The 19271-nt window shown below is 44.3% G+C and overlaps 1 protein-coding gene across 4 annotated transcripts in view; it reads left to right on the top strand.

The window, feature by feature from the left end:
• The window catches only part of farp1 (FERM, RhoGEF (ARHGEF) and pleckstrin domain protein 1 (chondrocyte-derived)), a 68123-nt gene that overhangs the window by 42809 nt on the left and 6043 nt on the right, over positions 1–19271 (top strand). For 2 of the 4 annotated variants that reach the window (XM_031558833.2, XM_031558834.2), the window contains exons 6-21: positions 334–431; positions 1352–1466; positions 2388–2535; positions 3022–3117; positions 3301–3467; positions 3819–3887; positions 4246–4321; positions 4636–4924; positions 10379–10569; positions 11361–11450; positions 13069–13202; positions 15537–15618; positions 15995–16232; positions 17096–17226; positions 17487–17555; positions 18019–18108. In XM_031558833.2, coding sequence (XP_031414693.1) covers positions 334–431; positions 1352–1466; positions 2388–2535; positions 3022–3117; positions 3301–3467; positions 3819–3887; positions 4246–4321; positions 4636–4924; positions 10379–10569; positions 11361–11450; positions 13069–13202; positions 15537–15618; positions 15995–16232; positions 17096–17226; positions 17487–17555; positions 18019–18108 — 2083 coding nt within the window. The remainder of the gene's footprint in view (positions 1–333; positions 432–1351; positions 1467–2387; positions 2536–3021; positions 3118–3300; positions 3468–3818; positions 3888–4245; positions 4322–4635; positions 4925–10378; positions 10570–11360; positions 11451–13068; positions 13203–15536; positions 15619–15994; positions 16233–17095; positions 17227–17486; positions 17556–18018; positions 18109–19271) is intronic. The other 2 variants (XM_031558836.2, XM_031558835.2) reach the window with 2 other exon arrangements.

Below are 19271 nucleotides of genomic sequence, written 5' to 3'. Positions count from 1 at the left end.
TGAGCTACCCGATACTTGGCGGCGTGTCTGTCATGTCAGAGGAAAAGAACTGCAGTTCTAATCACGTTTGTGTAATAATTTGACTCCTTATCACAACCTACTTCCCATTAGTATCAGCCGATACTGGCAGAGGTCTAACGCCGCATGCTAATGTGCAGTCGTCCGCGCTGGCAGGCTGCATGAAATATGGCATGTCCCTGGAGATTGGAAATGAAATGTTGTCAACCATCCGTCAGACATGGAGGGAGGGGGAAGAAAGGGAGAGGAATAAAAGAAGTCCTTTATTCGTCCGTGTGCTCTAACAAACGCTCTCTTCTTCCCCTGCTCGCACAGGTACTTGTTTGCTCTGCAGATAAAGCACGACCTGGCCTGTGGACGACTGACCTGCAATGACACCAGTGCTGCTCTCCTCGTGTCCCACATTGTTCAATGTAAGAAGTGAACAGAGTGTCGTATTTATATCTAGCAGAAGCTTTTCTGACTGTTTACTGATTTTATTTCACCTCTTTTTCTCAGGATTTATGTTTGAGTGTGTGTGTGTGTGTGTTACTGTAGCCTTAGAACTCACTAATAACCGTAGAACATAAGTTAACAGATACATTTTCATTCAAAGTAATGCTAGCCAGCATTATTTCATTTACATTGCCAGAAAAGTAGATTTTTCCTGATATGATAAGGACTCTGTAAATGTACATTGTGTGCCCTTGCATTGAGCTTGGATGGGTTAATTGTATTCATACTTTTTTTTTGCAAGGAGCTCTATGAAATCCCACCCTGTGTTACTGACTTACTGATGGAATAACAAGCCAAGTGGAGAGGGTGGATTAGGCCTGTTGTCACTATTCATGCAAAACCATTTTTAAATCATGTCAAACAAACCAAAGAGCAAATTGCAAATCTCTGTTGCCACGGAGACAGCGGTATCCCTTACCTTTCTGAAATGAGGAGCACTGCTGTGGAATTGCTCACTGTGAAGAACAGCGGTGAAAGGACTCCCAGTGTGTGCACTGTCTCCACTAGACAGCTTGCTGACACTCACTGGCTCTAGAGACTGTCATGCCTTAGGCTGGGCTGTAACAAAAGTAGGCTGATGTGATTTGGGGAAATAGGCATTAGAATCATGTTACAGCCACTTTTTGTAGTTTTTGTAATGGAGGGGACAAGACAATAAGAGGGTTAATCACTTCATCTTCTAAAGTTTTAGTCATGAAGACATTTCTACCACTAGTATGGGCCATTTGCAAACCATGACTTCAAAATGCCCACAGGAAATCATGTTGTTTTAATATTAGTCATGAATAGGGTCACACCCCAGCCTTCCCTCATGAATGTCCTTTCATCTCGTTTTCAGCTGAGGTCGGTGACTTTGATGATGTCCAGAGTCGACAGCACCTCCTCAACAACAAGTACATTCCTGACCAGGATGCCCTGATGGACAACATCATTGACTACCATCGCAAGCATGTGTGAGTGCTGCAGACTTGTGCATGTCTGCACTATCACATTTGGCAGTCGTGGTGGAATGGATCAATGCCCCCCCCCCCCCCCCCCCCCCCCCCAAACAATCTCTGCTCCTGGTTGTTTTTGTTTTGTAACAATGGCATGCAAAGTGTGTATTCACACCAATGCACAGAGCATGTGAACCCTGCTGTAGGCTACAACTCATAAGATAATAGGTAGGGTGTCAAACTGCGGGTGAGGGACAGCCAACACTGACAGTTTCACTCCCACGGTGTTGGTTACCCCACAAACCATCTTCCACTCTTGCGTTGGCGTGGAAACACTCACGTGATTGACAGTATGGCTAATTGAGGTGTCATTTATCATCATATTTCACCATATTTCAGAGGTGACTGCTTCTTGGACCTGAATGCTGAGAGCATTGTGTCCTATTAGAGTGGACATGAAATGCAAGGTCTGCATGTGATCCATTTCTTGTATTCAGTCCTCTCTTGCTACCCCTCCCTCTTCAGAAGCCTCTTGAATGATGCCTATGTGTCATATGGCATGTCAGGGAGGAGAAAGGCTTGCTAGTAATACATCACATGCAGGAAACAGGAGGTTGTTTTGGAAGTCAAATCTGTTTGAAGTCTTAATCAGGTTTTTTTTTTGTTCCAGTCCATTTTATGTTGTTGATTAATTTGGCCCTGCCCAAAAGCAACTTCAGCTGTTTTGTAAATCATAAATAAAACACCAAAAGAAATTCCCCAAATAAAACATCCTGAAAGAATGCCCTTCAAAAACATCTGTAATCTGCCAGATAGGTTTTCTAATGCACCAACGAGAAATAACATTTAGTTGGATGAATCAGACGCCCAGTTGTTGTACTGACAGGAAGTGTCCAAAAGATTCACAAAAATGTTTTCTCTCTCTCTCTCCCTCCCCAGTGGCCACACCCCCGCCGTCTCAGACTTCCAGCTGCTGGAGATCGCTAGGCGGCTGGAAATGTACGGAGTGAGGCTCCACCCGGCCAAGGATCGAGAGGGAACCAGGCTCAGTCTCTCCGTGTCCCACACGGGGATCCTGGTCTTCCAGGTACAGGATGTTTGTGTAGAACTGATACTATAATGGCCTTAAATAGGACTGGGATCCAACTGGGGTGAGAAGGTCTTGAGGCCTAGAGCAACCAGATTCAGTAACGTGCATTAAATACGATTTTATAACTATGACCTAAGAATGGTTATATTCCCTGCTAGTTTTTTTCCAAGTAGCTTGGATTTTTTCCCTCTCTCCGTTTGGAACTACTTTGGCACTTTCTGGTTTAGCATGGTTTCATTTCTGGGAATTGTGAGAGGCAATTCTAATTTTGGAGCTGCAGACACGGGTGATATATCTGCCTGTGTTGAATTTGGAGTACTGGACTGGGCCGTAAACCGGCTCACCTGTTTGAGATTATAAGAGCGACAGAGCTGGATGAAACCAGATGTAGAAGTATGATGACTAATGATCCATCTCTGAGCCTTTCATGATTCTAATCACTTTCGAACCGCCTCTGCTTTTTCTGAAATTTAAACCCCAAAGGGACACACAAGAATCAATGCGTTTAACTGGTCGAAAGTGAGAAAGCTGAGCTTCAAGAGGAAGAGATTTCTCATCAAATTGCGACCAGACTTAAATGTAAGTCTGTCCAGAAGCACTTCATTGAACATGGAGAATACTGTAAAAGGATGGCCCCACAAACCAGTAGTACACAGAAAAACCTACACACAATCACTGATGCCAAGTATTTGCTACCTTTTGAAAAAACTCTTGCTGTTAAAACGAGGGAATGCCTCATTAACATGTGTTAATCTGTGACAGCAGAGCAACTGCCAGGACACCCTGGAGTTCATGATGGGTAGTCGGGACTGCTGCAAGGTCTTCTGGAAGATCTGTGTGGAGTACCACGCCTTTTTCCGGCTGTTTGAAGAGCCCAAGCCCAAGCCTAAACCCGTGCTGTTCACCAGAGGGTCCTCCTTCAGGTTCAGGTAATGAGCGCCAGGCCTTGGCACCTGCTGGCACATTGGTTGAATACACAGCCTAGGAACCCTACTCCTGAAAACAAGCCAAGAATTCAGTTGTGCCAAACTATGATTTTTTTATTTATTTTTTTTAAATCATAAATACTCTTACATGATGCCAAAGGACATAAATCCCAGTTTATTTCATATTTTTTATGAAGTAGGCCAAACATGTCAGTAAATTCTTGTGATGAAATGATAACTGATAAACTGTCTTGACAGACTGAAAATCCATGAAAGAGTTACGCAAGTCTGCATTATCTGTCCTAATCAACTTGTTGATATGTTGAGGTTTAAGCATTTGCCTTTGCTCTTTAGCGGACGCACACAGAAGCAGGTGATCGATTATGTGAAAGACTCCGAATTTAGAAAGGTCCCCTTTGAAAGGTGAGATACTCATGTACAGAAGTTTACATACATCTCAAAGTTAGCATTGCTGTTACAAACAGATCATACAATCAATCATTTCATTTTGTGTAACACCCTTTGATTTTTGTCATTGTTCTTGGATCCGGGTTGCATGACTCCTTTCTCTTCTACGAACAGAACATGCAAGAAGGGAGACTGTGATAGATCTTGTTGTTTAGGCAATTAGCAAGCTCATTAAAGTGAAACACTAATTGAACTGCTAGTGCATTACAGGGGAATACATCAGAATGAATCCACTGAATAATAGCAGGGGCGTAATGCCTTTGGCAGTTGGATTTCCTGTGATGTAATTTCCTTTTTCCCCATTATCTCCTAGGAAACACAGTCGGATCCAGTCCAATAGCAGCCTATCTCCTATGACATCTCATCTCAGCTCAGAAGTGCCTAAAGAAGTCAGTGTTCATCTCCTCAATGCAGTAAACCTTACTCACTCGCAAGACCTGTAGCACTTTGCAGAAAGGTTGTGATCGTATCATAGTTTGCCAAGGAATTTTGTGCTTAAAATTTCTTGAGACCCTTTTGTAGCTCTTTGAAAATATATTAAGACAGTGTAACTAAATGCCGATTTTATTAATTGTACTTCCCAGCGGTCCTCTGAACTACATAAAAAAATGATTACCTCTAGTAGCTAGTACCAACGTAATAATGTTATTATTTTCTTTCCCCGCCATTCTTCCGTCTGTGTGATCTTGTTTCTGTAACTCAGAGGCCAAGGGCAAGCAGCCTTACAGCAGACCGGACAGACTCCCCTCTCAGGCAGGGTCGGGTCACCGAGGCTGCACAATTAACGGTCGAGAACGCAGCTGTCCAGCGTCACCAGCTCAGCCCAGTCTCCCAACCCAACGGACACCACGAAGAGCTGCCGGACGACGATGACACAAGGAACCATACATCCCTTTCTTCCAGGCAGCCTCAGCAGCAGCAACAACAACAACAACAACAGCAGCAGCAGCCACAACAGCAGCAGAAGCTGTCTTCTGATCACATTAACACAGGTCAAGCCCCGCGATCAGCCCAGGGCAGCAGTTCTTCCATCCCTTACATTGACAGCAGTGACGCAGATAGCGAGTATGACGTGATCAAGGGTCTCATCACCAGGTGTCGCTCTCGTACTTATGGCAATGATGAGAATGGCCCAGTGGGCCGACGGGGCAGGGAGGGGATGACCAATGGGGTGCGCCACCCAGAGGTAGCCCGAGAGTTGGGCAAAAACAAGTATAGGGATTTATCTCTCGTCAGTAACCGTACGTTCAGTCCCACCCGTGACCTCCAAGACAATCACGAGTTGTCCAATGGGTCATTTTATGGAAATGGGTCTGCCCAGGCTCTTCTCCACAGCACTTTGGTGGACGAGATGTTCTATGGTGGCGATAGGCGTGGGCTCATGACGGGGTCTTGTAAGACAAGGAGCGCTGCCTCCAGCCCTGTGGTGAACAGCTTTAACCGCACGGGCTCCCTAAGCCACGGCCAGCAGAATGGCCATAACGCACGCTCCCATCACTGGGATGACGGGCATTACTTAATGAATGGCAAGCTAGGGGCCGACGGGCTGCATTATGGCAGCTACTCGCCCATCGCCAACCGCTCCCCACACCTGCAGAAGCTGCAGAATGGCATGAGGAACCGTTCCGACACTGATCCCATGATTCTTAGTCAGATCAGTTCCACACCGGCACACAAGCCACAGCCAAACGTGTCCAGGGTGGAGCGCATAGCCGCCATAGAGCGACGCATGGCTACCAATGGGCTTGCGTTACCCAGCCAAGCCCGGTCCAACACTGTGCAGAGGATGTATGGGAACCGGCTCGGTGCCAATGATCACTTGGGCACGCCCCAGATGATTGATGGCTCCACCAGCAGTGGCACGGAGTCTAGCGACACCGAGTCAGAGGCTGGTAGTGGGTCCTTTGGCCATCCACTGGTCTATGGAAATCCAGCAGCGGTGAACACTTCCCCAATGCCCAGGAGCAAGTACTCCTTTGGCAGCCTTCAACTCGATGAAGAGGTGCCCGTAGTTGAGGAGGATGGTTATGGTTATCACTTCAATGAGGAGGATAGCACCAGGGTCTTTAGCTGTTAAATGGTGTGCCATTCGGTGTAAATGGTGCCCCGGCACTGTTTTAGCCAGATCTTCCTCTCAGCATAGGATTCTGCCAACGCATCTTTGTGAAATCTGTGTGATGTCATAGATGGATGAATTTATTGTTGGGCCTGACTTCCACAAATGAATACATTGTTCCCATTTGCAGTGGGGGCAAAATAATGGCCCACGAAGTCAGTTTAACAGACATTGGGTCGAAAAGTTTCCATAATAGACATACTTTGCATATGTTAATGCAGACCAGTGGCCCTAATTTCATTGATGGGCAACGCGGCTGGCAACTCGCAAAGTCCGCTGTTCATGAACTAAAGCTAATTTAATAACTTGGCAAAATAATTTTGCTGATTTCATAACATGAGTAAGATTCTAAGCGCAAACATAGGCGGGTCAGCACAATTCTGGGGTGTGTCCGCACACAGACATGGGAGATCCATGTATTAATTAGTTTGTTCAAAGCAACACCTTTTACCTTGAAACTTCCAGTTGATTTTATTTCGGACAGACCTTCCACACAAGAACCTCTGTCTCCTCTGTTGTAAACCGCTCCGTTTGTGACCGAGATTAGTTGTTTGCTCTATTAGAGTTCTAGTAGAACAATTACTGACGTCCGTGTGAACATTAATAAGGTCGGCTCGAATCATTGTGATTCGCTGATAAAGAATGACTTCATTATCCACTAATGACACATCCACTAATTACCCAACCCATTTATGCGTGATTGTGCCTTGCTTTGTGTCAATGAAAATAGCAAATATAGGTATCTCCGCCTATCCTCACTGCGCGCTGGCTGATGCGTGAAGCCTGTTAGCAGTGCTCATTACCCTATGAAATTAGGGCCCCAGGTCTTTCAGTCCAGTTATCAGAGTTCAGAAAATATCTCTCTAGATTCTTCAGATTGGAGACGTTTAAAAAGATGGATTTATTGTGCCTAGTGCCGAATGTCTTTAATATTAATGAATTGCATCCACACAAATCTCGTCATAGTCATGAAACACAGGCAAAAGTCTTAATCCACATCACAATATGATAGAATTGTGATACAGACAAATAATACGACTTAGGAAAAGACTTAATCTGTGTATAATGTGTTGGTTGTGAATTGTAGAGGGATATATATATATATATATACACACACTAATTTGTTTAAATTGCGTATTTAGAGCCATGTTTACGATGGCCAGGGTGTAGTTCTGGGATATGTGCCATAGTATCATACATGCCATGGCGTGTTTCCACATAAGTAGGGGTCTTTATTGATTTAGTGTGGTAATTAACAGTAATCAATGCTGACATAGTTCTACATGGGATACACCACTTATGTACAGAAGAAAGAGTGATTTCTTTTTCAGCAGCGTTGGCATAATTTTGTAAGTACAGAGTATTTGACTTGCAATGTCAGATAGAGGTTTAATTGTTTGTGGGTTCCTTTAGTTACAGGTCCTCATAGCCTTTTAAGCAAGTGGAACTACAAACCCCAGAATAGTCTACATCATTTCCTTTATGATCGTTAAAAAGGCCCATTGGCCATTAGATCAGTGGTGCTTGCTCTTTTCTACGTCTCTCTCTCTCTCTCTCTTTCGAGCACTAATATCTAAGGGTGCAGATCCAGGCAGAGGTTGCCCATAACTACTGACATGATCTGTTGACACATTTGACACACTCACCTGCCAACAGTTGTTATGGGCATCTTCCTGCAACACCACTGGTGCCTGGCATGGCCTGAGGAAGCTTGGCAGCTTTCTTGCATGTGTGGCTTGCAAACACTTTGCATGTATTCCATTTAATTTTCAATTTGTTTCTTTGTTTGATCTGTATTTACTGCATCTTCCTCCATTCTCTTTTGCTGTAATGGCATTGTGGTCACTGGATGCTTCATTCTCATCATTGTCATTTGTTTGCTGGTCATTCACAGTGATCACTTTATCAGTGCAATGGGTTTTTTGTTTGTTTGTTTGTTTGTTTCTTTCTTTTTTTCAGCATGTTTCTTTACTTGTTGGACACTACTTTCTTACTGTTCCCTTTTTTTGTCTGTTCTTATGGTTTCTTTGTTCTTCTTCTGCTAAAAGCATGTTGACCTGTTCCTTTTCTGTCTTACTGTTACACTTCCCTGTTTCCTATGGAATGCAAAGACAAGTGAGTGTGGAGGCTTGGTTTCCCTTGACTTGCAGTGGTGTCCTTAGCTGAAGAGAACTGGTACAGACGCACAGTGCTATGAATGCTCTACGATTATCAGATGAACAGATGAGCAAAAATTAAGGGGCTAACATGAAAGAGAAAAAAAAAAAGATTCTGTATGTGAATATGTCTGAGGCTGTCTGACCTTTTACGTGATTTCGTAAATATTTCCTTGAAGGATTAGTGCAGAAAAGTGCAAAAGAAAATGGGGTTTATCTTACTTATTACTCAAATGGAGAAAAACACTATTCTTGACAGTCTTGTGTGCCATACAAGAATGATTCTGAAGGTTTGTGTTGAATCAGTTAGTGACTCACTGCTTTTCTGAAGGGAATCTAAGCTTTGGCTTGGCTTGAAAGCTTTTTTTCTTGGGAGGTCCTTGCGCAACCGTGTCAAACTTTCCAGAAATTGTAAATACAGATTTGGTGAAACCAGACGATTCATGTCTGCTCAGTCATGTTTTAATAGTGCAGTTGTTTTGGTTTCTTCTGTGTTTGACAAATTACGTAGCATGTATGGGTCAGCCATAACGGATGGTACCAGGGTGGGTGGTAGAACATTGTATGACCTAAATGTACCTGCATTTGACACGCTCCTTTTAAACAAGCCAGTTCATTCACATGATGTTTTTAACCCAAATTTAATTTTTCTGTACCCTTACTGACACCCTCATCATAATCATCTCAGCATGTCTAATATCTTAGTTACGTACTGTGACATTTCACAGTTTTTAAAATCAAAGGTAATGTTCAAATCAAATGTAAATCAAACCTTTTATGCCCTTAAAGTAGGTTTAGTATACATTGTGTATTTAGTCTGAAATGCTGAGGAAGACATGCTTAAGGTCCATGCAGCCTAGTTTGTGCAGTTCAGATGTGGTATTGTCTAACTGTGTCTTAAAATTCTGCGACATCACCAGTAACCAGCTATGTTTCACTGATTGACTTAAGAAAAAAAAAACTCAATGTGACTAGCATCCTTACTGCAAGTAAACAAACTTCTCCACTAAACATTAAGCGTATACAAAAGGACTCTTCCTAGATCAGGGAACTTTCATAATACACTGGCTTTTTTCCTTTCTCACTTGTGATATATTTGTAAGTTTTGTCTTGGGTTTTCTTGTGGTGTTAACTGCCATTAGACTCTTATAACTGTTTTGTCCCAGCCCATGATTGTCTGTGATTTGTCTTGTATGGTACACCTCTTAACATGGTTTATAACTATGCACTAGTGGCAATAAAAATTGAGTTTTGTTGAAGCACGACTCCAAGCATTTCTCGGGCCAGTGTTGTTTCGTGGTCCCCCCCTGTTAGCTGCTAGCACCCCTCCCTTGTCTTTGTGGTAGATTAGCGTAGTAGGCTGTCTAGTTTTGTGCCGTGTTCAGTGCGTCTTCGGGCTCAAGTCTAGTGATTGTGTGGGTCCATTTAGTTGTGTTACATGTGTTACCTGACAAGGTTTTATGTACTGCCCTCGCAACTCTACCACCCGTCACCTATTGCTCTGGATGCCAGGCTGGTCGCCATGCTAGCAGTGGCTTAGAAGTCCGTCTCAACCTAGCAGTGAGTTCAGAGGACCAAAAGAGTATTGGGCAAGTATACTGCACATTCAGTTTGTAGTGGAGTAGTGTCTGTCATAGACGTAGTGACCTGCGTAGTTGAGTTGCTGTAGACTTCTGATTTATCACAATCTGAACCTGGGGGTTCAGATGAAGGTCAGAAACAACCGGTTTCAGATTCCTGGACGAATGATGACTCACTTAGTCCAGTGACTGTGCGTCTGGACGCTCATGATTAGCAAAGGCAACATTAGCTCATCTTCAAGGCACTCACTTTCCAAAAGCTCCTTCTCTCTGTTGCTTTCTCTATTTTACTTGAAATCCCGTTTCTGATTTCATGTCAGATTTGGCAGTAAATCTGATACTTAATTCTTGCCAGCACTTTTAGCTTCACTAATGATAGTCTGAAATTACTTTTTTCTTTTTTTGCATGAAACTCGTCAGAATACTGTAGAGTAGACACCCTCTTGCAACTACAACTCTCAATCAATGTTACTATGTATACTTAACTATGTATACTTAACTGAACTGTTTTGATTTTGGACCAATTAACAGTGTAAATGTAAACCCACCTTGTTCAGCTCCATCTTACTTTCCTTTATCTCTGTCTCTCGCCAGGGCCCCTGCCAAGCAGCCCGGGCGACTCCCCAGCTGTCTCCAGGGTGATGATGGTGAATGGCCAGAAACAGCAGCAGGCTCTCAGCCTAGGCCAGAGCCCTGATGGCCGGCAGCCCTCGCCCCTCACCAGCCCCTTGCTGACCGACGCCGGATTCGTCCGCACGGACGACGAGGACGAGGTTCGGAGGAAGGTTTGTCTTTCAGTGGGAGAGAAGAGAAGAGTGAAGGGGGGGTGGAGTAGGGTGTAGAGGGCACAGAGAGAGATGGTGAAAGAAAGGAAAGAAAAAAATGGGGATATGAGGACAACTGAGGACCTTCAGTTGGGCAGACATTAAAGTCCTGTACAGCCCTGCTATGCTATCAGTATGATAAACTGAGGACGTGCAGCTATAGAGACTGAGAGAGATATGAAGAGAGATGGAGACAGAAGGCTAGAAATAGAGGCAAGGGTAGAGGTGGGCATGAACGACTGACTGCCCCAGGAATGACTCAAGTTGGGGTCCTTTAAACTCGTACCCATTTGTTTTTTTTGGATGTTCCCCTGGTTTCATCCTCCCCCCATTCATCTACTTAAAATAGCCGGAGACCCAGATAAGCCAACCTAAATTCCCCTCTATGTGGGACAGATAGAAAGTACTGGCAGTCTTAAGTAGCAGTAGAAAGTCAATGCAAAGTTGATCTGGTGTCGATCTGGTGTCTATCTGGTGTTTTGCTTCAGTGCTAAAGTGGGCTCCACATGAGACTGAGCCAGAAACCAAACAAAGTGCATGGCAGGGAGTTGTCCATCACCACAGCTTTGGAAAGGAAATCTCTTAATTGATGTGTCGCCTTAGCATGTTATGGTTCAGCCTGTTAAATGACATGAGCCCAAAGTGGTTTAATACTCCTTTATCCATTTATCCATCTCTGTCTCTCTCTCTCTCTCTCTGTCTCTCTCTCTCTCTCTCTCTCTCTCTCTGTTTTTCTCTCTTCCGTCCCTCAGAGGTTCCCCACTGACAAAGCGTACTTCATTGCCAAAGAGCTGTTGACCACAGAGCGGACGTATCTGAAGGACCTGGAGGTCATCACTGTGGTAAGACCCTGCTGACGGATGAGTTGAGTCTGAAAATGCTGTTTCCCCTTCACCCTCAGCACCATGTTGACACAGAGCAAACCGCGACAGCCTGCTGCTACCCTGTTCTACACCAGTACAAGGAACACACGTTTCAGCTGCAGGCTTCCAATCATTTCAAACTCTGACTCACTGTGTTTCCTCCAGTGTTTGGGGAAACGCTGGAAACCGGATTGCTATGTGTTTGGGCAATTTTATCTCCCGTAGGGAGACAGTCCTGGCAAACAAGTCTTTCTGGGAGACGGTGCTCAAGGCCGCTTGCTCGATCAAGATGAGCGTCTTGACTCACTCCGTCTGAACATCCAAGAGGGTCCCTTAGGGCTGTTTATAAAGCAGTTGCCCGAAACATCAGCCTTTTCCTCTGCAAGGAACTGTTTTGACGACCAGGGCAAATATTATCACTTCTGTTGAAGACCCTTGAACCGGTAGAAGGGGCAGCGGCTGATTTATTTACAAGAACAAACAAACCGCCCTTCCCCCCACCTTTTGTAGTTTTCTCACTGTCCCCTCTACGTTATCTCTCTACATTATCTCTCTCTCTCTCTCTCTCCCTCCCCCTCACTCCCTTACTTCTTGTATCTCCTCCTGGATGTCTGATTTTCCAGCTTCTTTGAAGTCTAGGGTGGTAGGGGCCACCAGAGGGTGTGTGTGTGTGTGTGTGTGTGTGTGTGTGTGTGTGTGTGTACACACATGCGTGTCTGTGAGGGAGCGACGCTTTTACACTTCTCATAAATATTTTCCTTGGCTGCGGGATCTGAAAGCATCCGTCTGCAACTGGTAGGGAGCCCCGCCCATTCCAGCCCTTTCCTCCACGCTGAACAGCTGTGCTTACCTTCTGCCTTCAAAGCGCCCCCAACCACATCATCTCTCCTCTACTCAGCCGCTTTCACTGGGCCCAAACACAGGTTTAGCATGTTGCTGCTGTTGTTGTTGTTGTTGTTGTTATTATTATTATTATTATTATTATTGTTGTTGTTGTTGTTTATGTTTTGCTTTGCTCCACCCACATGTATGTGGGAGGAAGTTGAATCATCTCATTAGTTGAGGTTCCTGTTTGCAAGACTGGGAAGGTTTAAAACAAAACAAAGCAAGACAAAAAAAAAAAAAACAGAAGCAATTGCAAAACAGCAGTGATTTAATGCAAGAATGCAACCCAAGTGTGCAAACACTTGTGGCGTGTTTCAGTTAGAAATCATTTCTGTCTCTGAAGACCTCCCTGAGAGTTGTATACCAAAACATGCTTTTGGCTTCCTGGGTTGTGGTGGAGCTAGCTTAGTGAATGGTCATCAGTCACTTTAAGTGCATTTCAAATTAGGGATTTTTTTTCATTGACATTTTGACAAGATCCCCCAGCGGAACACTTTAGGACCAGTTTTCATGGCACCACAACGCTGTGTACCGCTATTTACTTCTACTGTTTACTCCTGAGGTGTTTGTAATGCGCTTTTTTAATCGCTCTGAAGTGAGTGAGTGAGTGAGTGGGTGGGTGAGTGTGTGGCTTTCTCAAAACAACATGATATGAAATGGTTCATCATCCTGCTGTTGACCCTAATGCCAGATGTGTTTGTCTATGTTCCAGGCGCTCCATAAATTCATGTCGAAAGAAGAGGCCTTGCCGGACACGCTCAAGAATGTAATATTTGCCAACTTTGAGCCCGTCTTCAAGTTCCATGATGCCTTCCTGAAGGAGGTGGAGCAGCGACTGGCACAGTGGTAGGTATTAGTGTTGTGGACCTCGTGTGTGTGTGTGTGTGTGTCTCTGTGTGTGTGTCTGTTTGTGTGTGTGTGTGTGTGTCTGTTTGTGTGTGTGTGTGTGTGTCTGTTTGTGTGTGTGTGTGTGTATGGAGGGGGAGGTGGTCACTGCCTTTTTCCACACATACAAAAAAAACCTGGGGTCTTTATTCCCCAAGTAGGTTGATGATGGATCCCTTTCATGTTCGAGTCAAAACAGCAATTACACTGCATGAAATTGCTTTGTCCTAAAGGCTCTGAGCTCTTCACATGGGCAGATGAAGAGGTATTGAGTGTCTTCAGTACCTGAGCCAAATCATGAGGATGTTAAGGGTTACAGGGCTTGCAACACACATAAATAACCTCCTGAGATGGGAGTCAGACTCACCCGTTTACCTGTTTTTACAAAGAAAGATTGTTTTTTTTTATATTTATCAGTCAGAATAGAAGTAGTCTGGTTCTGGCTTCACATTAAAACGATTTCTTCTAAAGTAAAAAAAAAAAAAAAAATGAAATGAAAAATAAAATCTCTGTCAATTAAGCCTTTGAAGTCCAGTGAATAATTCATATCAAGATGGGTAAGGAAACCCAGCAATGCTTTGCACTGACAACACAAGGGCCCCTAATGAACAGTGTCTGAAGTAAACCATGCGGTTCACGTCGTTAATTATTTCATAATCTGCCTTTAGTGAGCGCCCTCCCTCCCCCCCAACCATCACCACACCATACCACCAACCAAACCCCCTGATCTAATTTTCAGTGATCCGTGGTGACCACGTCTAATCTGGTCCGTCTTGACCCCATGGGCAGGCTGCTTTGCTAATCTCTCTGCTGTCAGGGAAAGGGGACCCGTTTCATCATATCCAGCTTCAAAGCGTCTCAGGTTCACAGGTTGTCACGGCAACTGGGAGCCCTAGGGGATCGAGCGGTGTGGCAAGACTATGTTGGTCTCTCCTGGAGGGGCGGGGCTATGAGTGTGGAAGGAGGTTCCATCACTGCTCTGAAGTGTCTCGTTAGCTGTACATAACGCCTCATATTATAGCGCCCATTACTATGGATGCCAAGAACAGTGACCTGAAACGGTCAGAGCGAGAGACAGAAAGTGCTTCTACTCCTCTCAGTTGTCGAATGCCCTACAGAGAAGTTTCTAGTACATCCGGTTCTGATCAATAATGCTGTTATTGTTCAAGACTAGGATGAGCCTCGCAATCACATAACAATTCAATTGTTCCGTTTTCTCTCAGCTGTCTCCACATGTCCGCCCCTCACTGAAGCAATAAGCGTACACACAGGAGAATAGGGCCTGGAAGTGGAGGGTTATTGAACCTTTGAAAGAAACACTACACACTAGTCAGCATATTTGTCATGATGAACCCCGGGGGGGGGGGCGGGGGGGGGGGGGGTGGGACGGGACGGGACGACGACGACGACGACGACAACAACAACAACAACAACAACAACAGAAGGAACAGAAGGCTCTGTGAGTCGCCCTGACAGTTTCATGATCTCTCACCGGGGCCCCCTTTTCCCCTCCAAAAGAATGAGATCTGACAATAACAAATGGACCAAGCGAGGGGAGATTCCTGTAGCCCCCCCCCAGTTCTTCCCGTGTCGTTCTGCTGTGCTGTTCTGGATGAACCGTAATGTAATTTATACCCATGCTGCCACAGCCCAATCTGCTGAGAAAGGCAGAGAGTCAGTTCCACTTGTAGGACACAGATAAATCACATCATTTTTTTTTTTTTTTCCTCCTTTTCGTGGCTTGATGTTGCTGCTACTGACAGGTCTGAGTTGTGAGTTATACTGTGTGTGTGTGTGTGTGTGTGTGTGTGTGTGTGTGTGTGTGTGTCTATGTGCGAGGGGGCTGGTCATGGAAGGGTTAATGCCATTGCTCTGCTCCAAAAGCCTGTGGCTGATTGAATGCTGCGCTGTAGAGTCCTCTAGTGGCCAAAACTGAGCATTAAGAAGATGTTTCATGTGGGTTAGTAGGAGGACATTTAGTAAATCCTTTTCTATATTTTCTAAGGGGTCCAACTTGTACCTAGTAACACAAAAAGTAACATTGTACCCTAAACTGCCAAGGTTAGGCCTAGTGATACTTTACTTTATAAGGAGGCTCAGGTCCATCAGTCTTTCTGTAATAGAGACGGCCCTTATTTCTTTCTGTGTGTGCCAAGTTAACTGACACTTTGAAACACCTTTTGGCTGCAAAGATAGAAATCTAGGATCTCTCTGTACCTTGGCTCTGTAACTTGAAAGAGCTCAACCACTACAAGCACTAATGGATGTGCCTCCCCTTTGCTTTTTTTCCACCAGGGAAGGCCGGTCCAACGCCCACATCAAAGGAGACTACCAGCGTGTGGGAGATGTCATGCTGAAGAACATTCAGGGCCTGAAGGTTGGAATGTCACTCTGTTGCCCTAAAACTGCACAGACACTAATTGCATGTTGTTGCTAGCAACATGGTGTGGAAACCATTATCATGTCTAGCCAGCTGTAGGCACTCAAATACCTTAATAATCAATACATTAAATTCTATTAATATTCAGCATATATATATATAATATGTAACATATCAATGCAGTGCCGTTCATTAATAAATCTACCTATAGTGGTATCAGTGGCAGTCAGTATTTTGAGTAGTGTAGTATTCATGGCTTGGACTTTAGAACACTTTGCGCTCTCTCTCTTATTTCACTCTCTCCATCTCTTTCTTTCTTTCTTCTATCCTCTCTATGTTTCTCTTTCTCTCTTTCTCTCTGTTTTGGTCCCAGCTGATGACTGGTCACCTGCAGAAGCAGTCCGAGGCCCTGCTGGAGCTGGAGCGGACGTGCCGGGGCTCGCGGCGGCTGGAGGCGCTGTGCCGTGACTTTGAGCTGCAGAAGGTCTGCTACCTGCCACTCAACATCTTCTTCCTGCGCCCGCTGCACCGCCTCATGCACTACAAGCTGATCCTGGAGCGCCTCTGCAAACACTACCCCCCTACCCACGAAGACTTCAGGGACTCCAGAGGTACGTGCCACAATGAGAGGGTGTTGGTTTGGTTTGGTTTGGTTAGCGGAGGCCAAAGGCATCAGTCTTAAGTGATTTGAGGCTGCGGTCGAATAAGTCAAAAAGGTTCTAAGTTCTATGTCGTTTCCCAACCTCTTTTCCTTGATAGAGAACATCATGAGGTCATGGAAAGATGTGAAGGAGAATTCATAAGAATTTAAGAAAAGACAATCGTGGTGCTAAGAGAATCCAACTACACTTAGACTAAACTATGTGATTATGCGTCTGCCATGATTTTTTTTTTTCGTGAATGTCGCTGCTGCAAGGAATTGTGGGATGGCTTTTACCCCCTTTCCTTTCGTAAAGGATGGTCCAGTGTACCCTGTGCTTAAGAAGCATTGAAGCACCTTTCCCTCAGCATTTAGAGAATTCAAACAGCTCTTATCATGGCTGCCACTTATTGGTAATCTGGGTCATTTCACTCCGTTATGAACCTCCTAAACAAAGAAGACTATTCGACCGCAACCCTACAGATTTCCTAACTTAAGAACACGCTAGAAAATATGTTGAGATGAGGCCTGTACAACATTTTCAAAGCATCTGTCAATCATAAATAGATGCCTAGAGAGTCCTATGCAACTGGAACGATTACTTAATTCATTCATTCATTCATTCAGTTCAGTTCATTGTTAGAACCCAGTTTTAGCATGAGACTAAAATGAAAAGAAATGACTCTATGAAGGCAGTACAACGCAGCTTAATTGTACTTCAGTTTGGATCAGCATCTGAAGATTGAATACATGGTAATGAAGAAATGAGGTGAAGTAATCAGTAAAGAAACAGAAAGTTTTGCAAAGTATTTCTAATTATTCTTTTGATTGCAGCTGCTCTGGCAGACATATCGGAGATGGTGGCCCAGCTCCACGGCACCATGATCAAGATGGAGAACTTCCAGAAACTTCTGGAGCTGAAAAAAGACCTGATCGGCATCGACAATCTGGTCATTCCTGGCCGGGTAAGTTTATGTTAAATACAAGGTGTTTTCTTAAATAAGTCTCCACACTGCTGTACAGGTTTTTTTTTTTGTACACTGTGAGTGAAACGTAACACTAGGATACAAAGCTGGTCTGTTTTACAAAGTCCAGACTCTGCTGTACCTTGAGAATAGGGCCACTGTGGTTTCCCCCTCGAGGTAATCCAGAGCGCCAATACAATTCTGTGTTATCAGTGTTTTTGCTCATTTAAGTGATGTTGGTTTTTTTGTCCTGTTGGCAGGAGTTTATCAGGTTGGGTTGTCTCAGCAAGCTGTCTGGGAAAGGCCTGCAGCAGAGAATGTTTTTCCTGGTAATCGTTTTCTCTCTCTCTCTCTTTTTGTCTGTGTCTGCGCCTACAATAAATGCATTTGCAGACATGTTTTCTCCTATTTTTGTATATACAACAATATATGAAAACATTACATTTTACTGTAGGTTAAACAAATATAGCAGCTGTTATCATAAAGTACATACTGATTATCTCCAGAAAGTTGATAACAATATCAGCAGAGGTGGAGCTCGGCTACCACAGATGTTAAGATGGCTAAACAACTGAGCTGAGCTATTGCCTGCCGACTGTGTGAATAGACATCGACAACAAAGGACAGTGACCTTCATTGGGTCACTGCAGCATCCTGTGTGTGTCCGTGTGTGTGTGTGTGTGTGTGTGTGTGTGTGTGTGTGTGTGTGTGTGTGTGTGTGTGTGTGTGTGTGTGTGTGTGTGTGTATTCATCCTAGTCTATTTTTACTTTTCTCTTCCTGTTCGGCCTCAGTTCAATGACGTCCTGCTGTACACAAGTCGAGGGATGACAGCCGCCAATCAGTTCAAAGTGCACGGCCAGCTTCCTCTCTACGGCATGACGGTGAGTCATCATCATCATCTAAACCACCATCCTCATCAGATACCCACATCAACAGATAGAAAGATGAAGTTGAGGGAGTAAAAGTGTGTGTGTGTGTGTGTGTGTGTGTGTGTGTGTGTGTGTGTGTTTCACCCATGCACTCAGCCATCTGACTGACTGATCTGACTTGACTGAAAGGAGGAACTAGAAAGAAAAAAGAAAGAAAGAAGGCATGCTAGAAAGGAAGAAAGATGGTAAAAAGGGCAGAAAATGCCTCTGTGCTGCCAGTTATTCTAAAGAAAAGTGTTTCAGCATTTATATGGGATGTCACTCTGTCAACACAGAGGTTAACACAAAGCACTGAGGAGGATTTTCTGAACTCAGTCTTCATAGTTTGCTCTCTTAACAGCAAAGATTATAGAGCGCTTCTGGAATCGTTTGCTCAACAGCGGCAGAGTAAGCTGTCCTTGTCTGGCCAGCTTCAGGTTCCCACTGCAAACTGGAGCCAATGGATTTTCATTTCAGTGCTCCCCTCCCTCTGGGGCTCGCTCCTAATTGCACTCTAACACAAACAGAAGCAGCCATTGTTCCCTTGCATAAACATGCTTCAGTAAGGAGTCAGGCAGTGCAGTGAGTTGTCTTGGCACTCGGAGCAGGATGGCATGTCCCATGCCGCCACTGTGTAAACTTATTAGACTATTGATTGGATATTAAAACAATTACAGGGGCTTAAACGGTATTGATGCAGGGGGAATGTTATGATGGGTGCTTTGTGTCTTGTTGGCGTTGATGCTGTTTTTTTTGCGTAGTTAAGATTATCAGCTCTCCAGATATAGTGGGTAATTAAAGGTGGAGTCTGCAATTACAATCCCATACACTTTTTGTCAAATTCAGCTAATTGCTCCCCACAGTCCTTTAACTGTTTGTTCCGTGTTTGGCACTCAAAAAAACTTCAATGTTTGCACTTAGTCCTGGCTCTGTAAATGGGAATCAAACATCGTGGCGAGCCATAAACAATTCCAGCCAATCAACACACATGCTTCAGGAGCACGGAAAGGAGGGGTGTAATTTCTAACAACACAGCAACAACAACAACCTTTTGCAAAAACCGAATTGCAGACCACATCTTTAAGTATGTGCAATGTTTTGTCAGGACTATTAAAAACAGAGGAGGAGTATCTGTA

The sequence above is a fragment of the Clupea harengus genome, chromosome 21 (assembly GCF_900700415.2).
Source record: "Clupea harengus chromosome 21, Ch_v2.0.2, whole genome shotgun sequence".
NCBI lineage: Eukaryota > Metazoa > Chordata > Actinopteri > Clupeiformes > Clupeidae > Clupea > Clupea harengus.
Note: the sequence above shows the minus strand (reverse complement) of the source record. Positions and strands in the feature narration are given on the sequence as shown.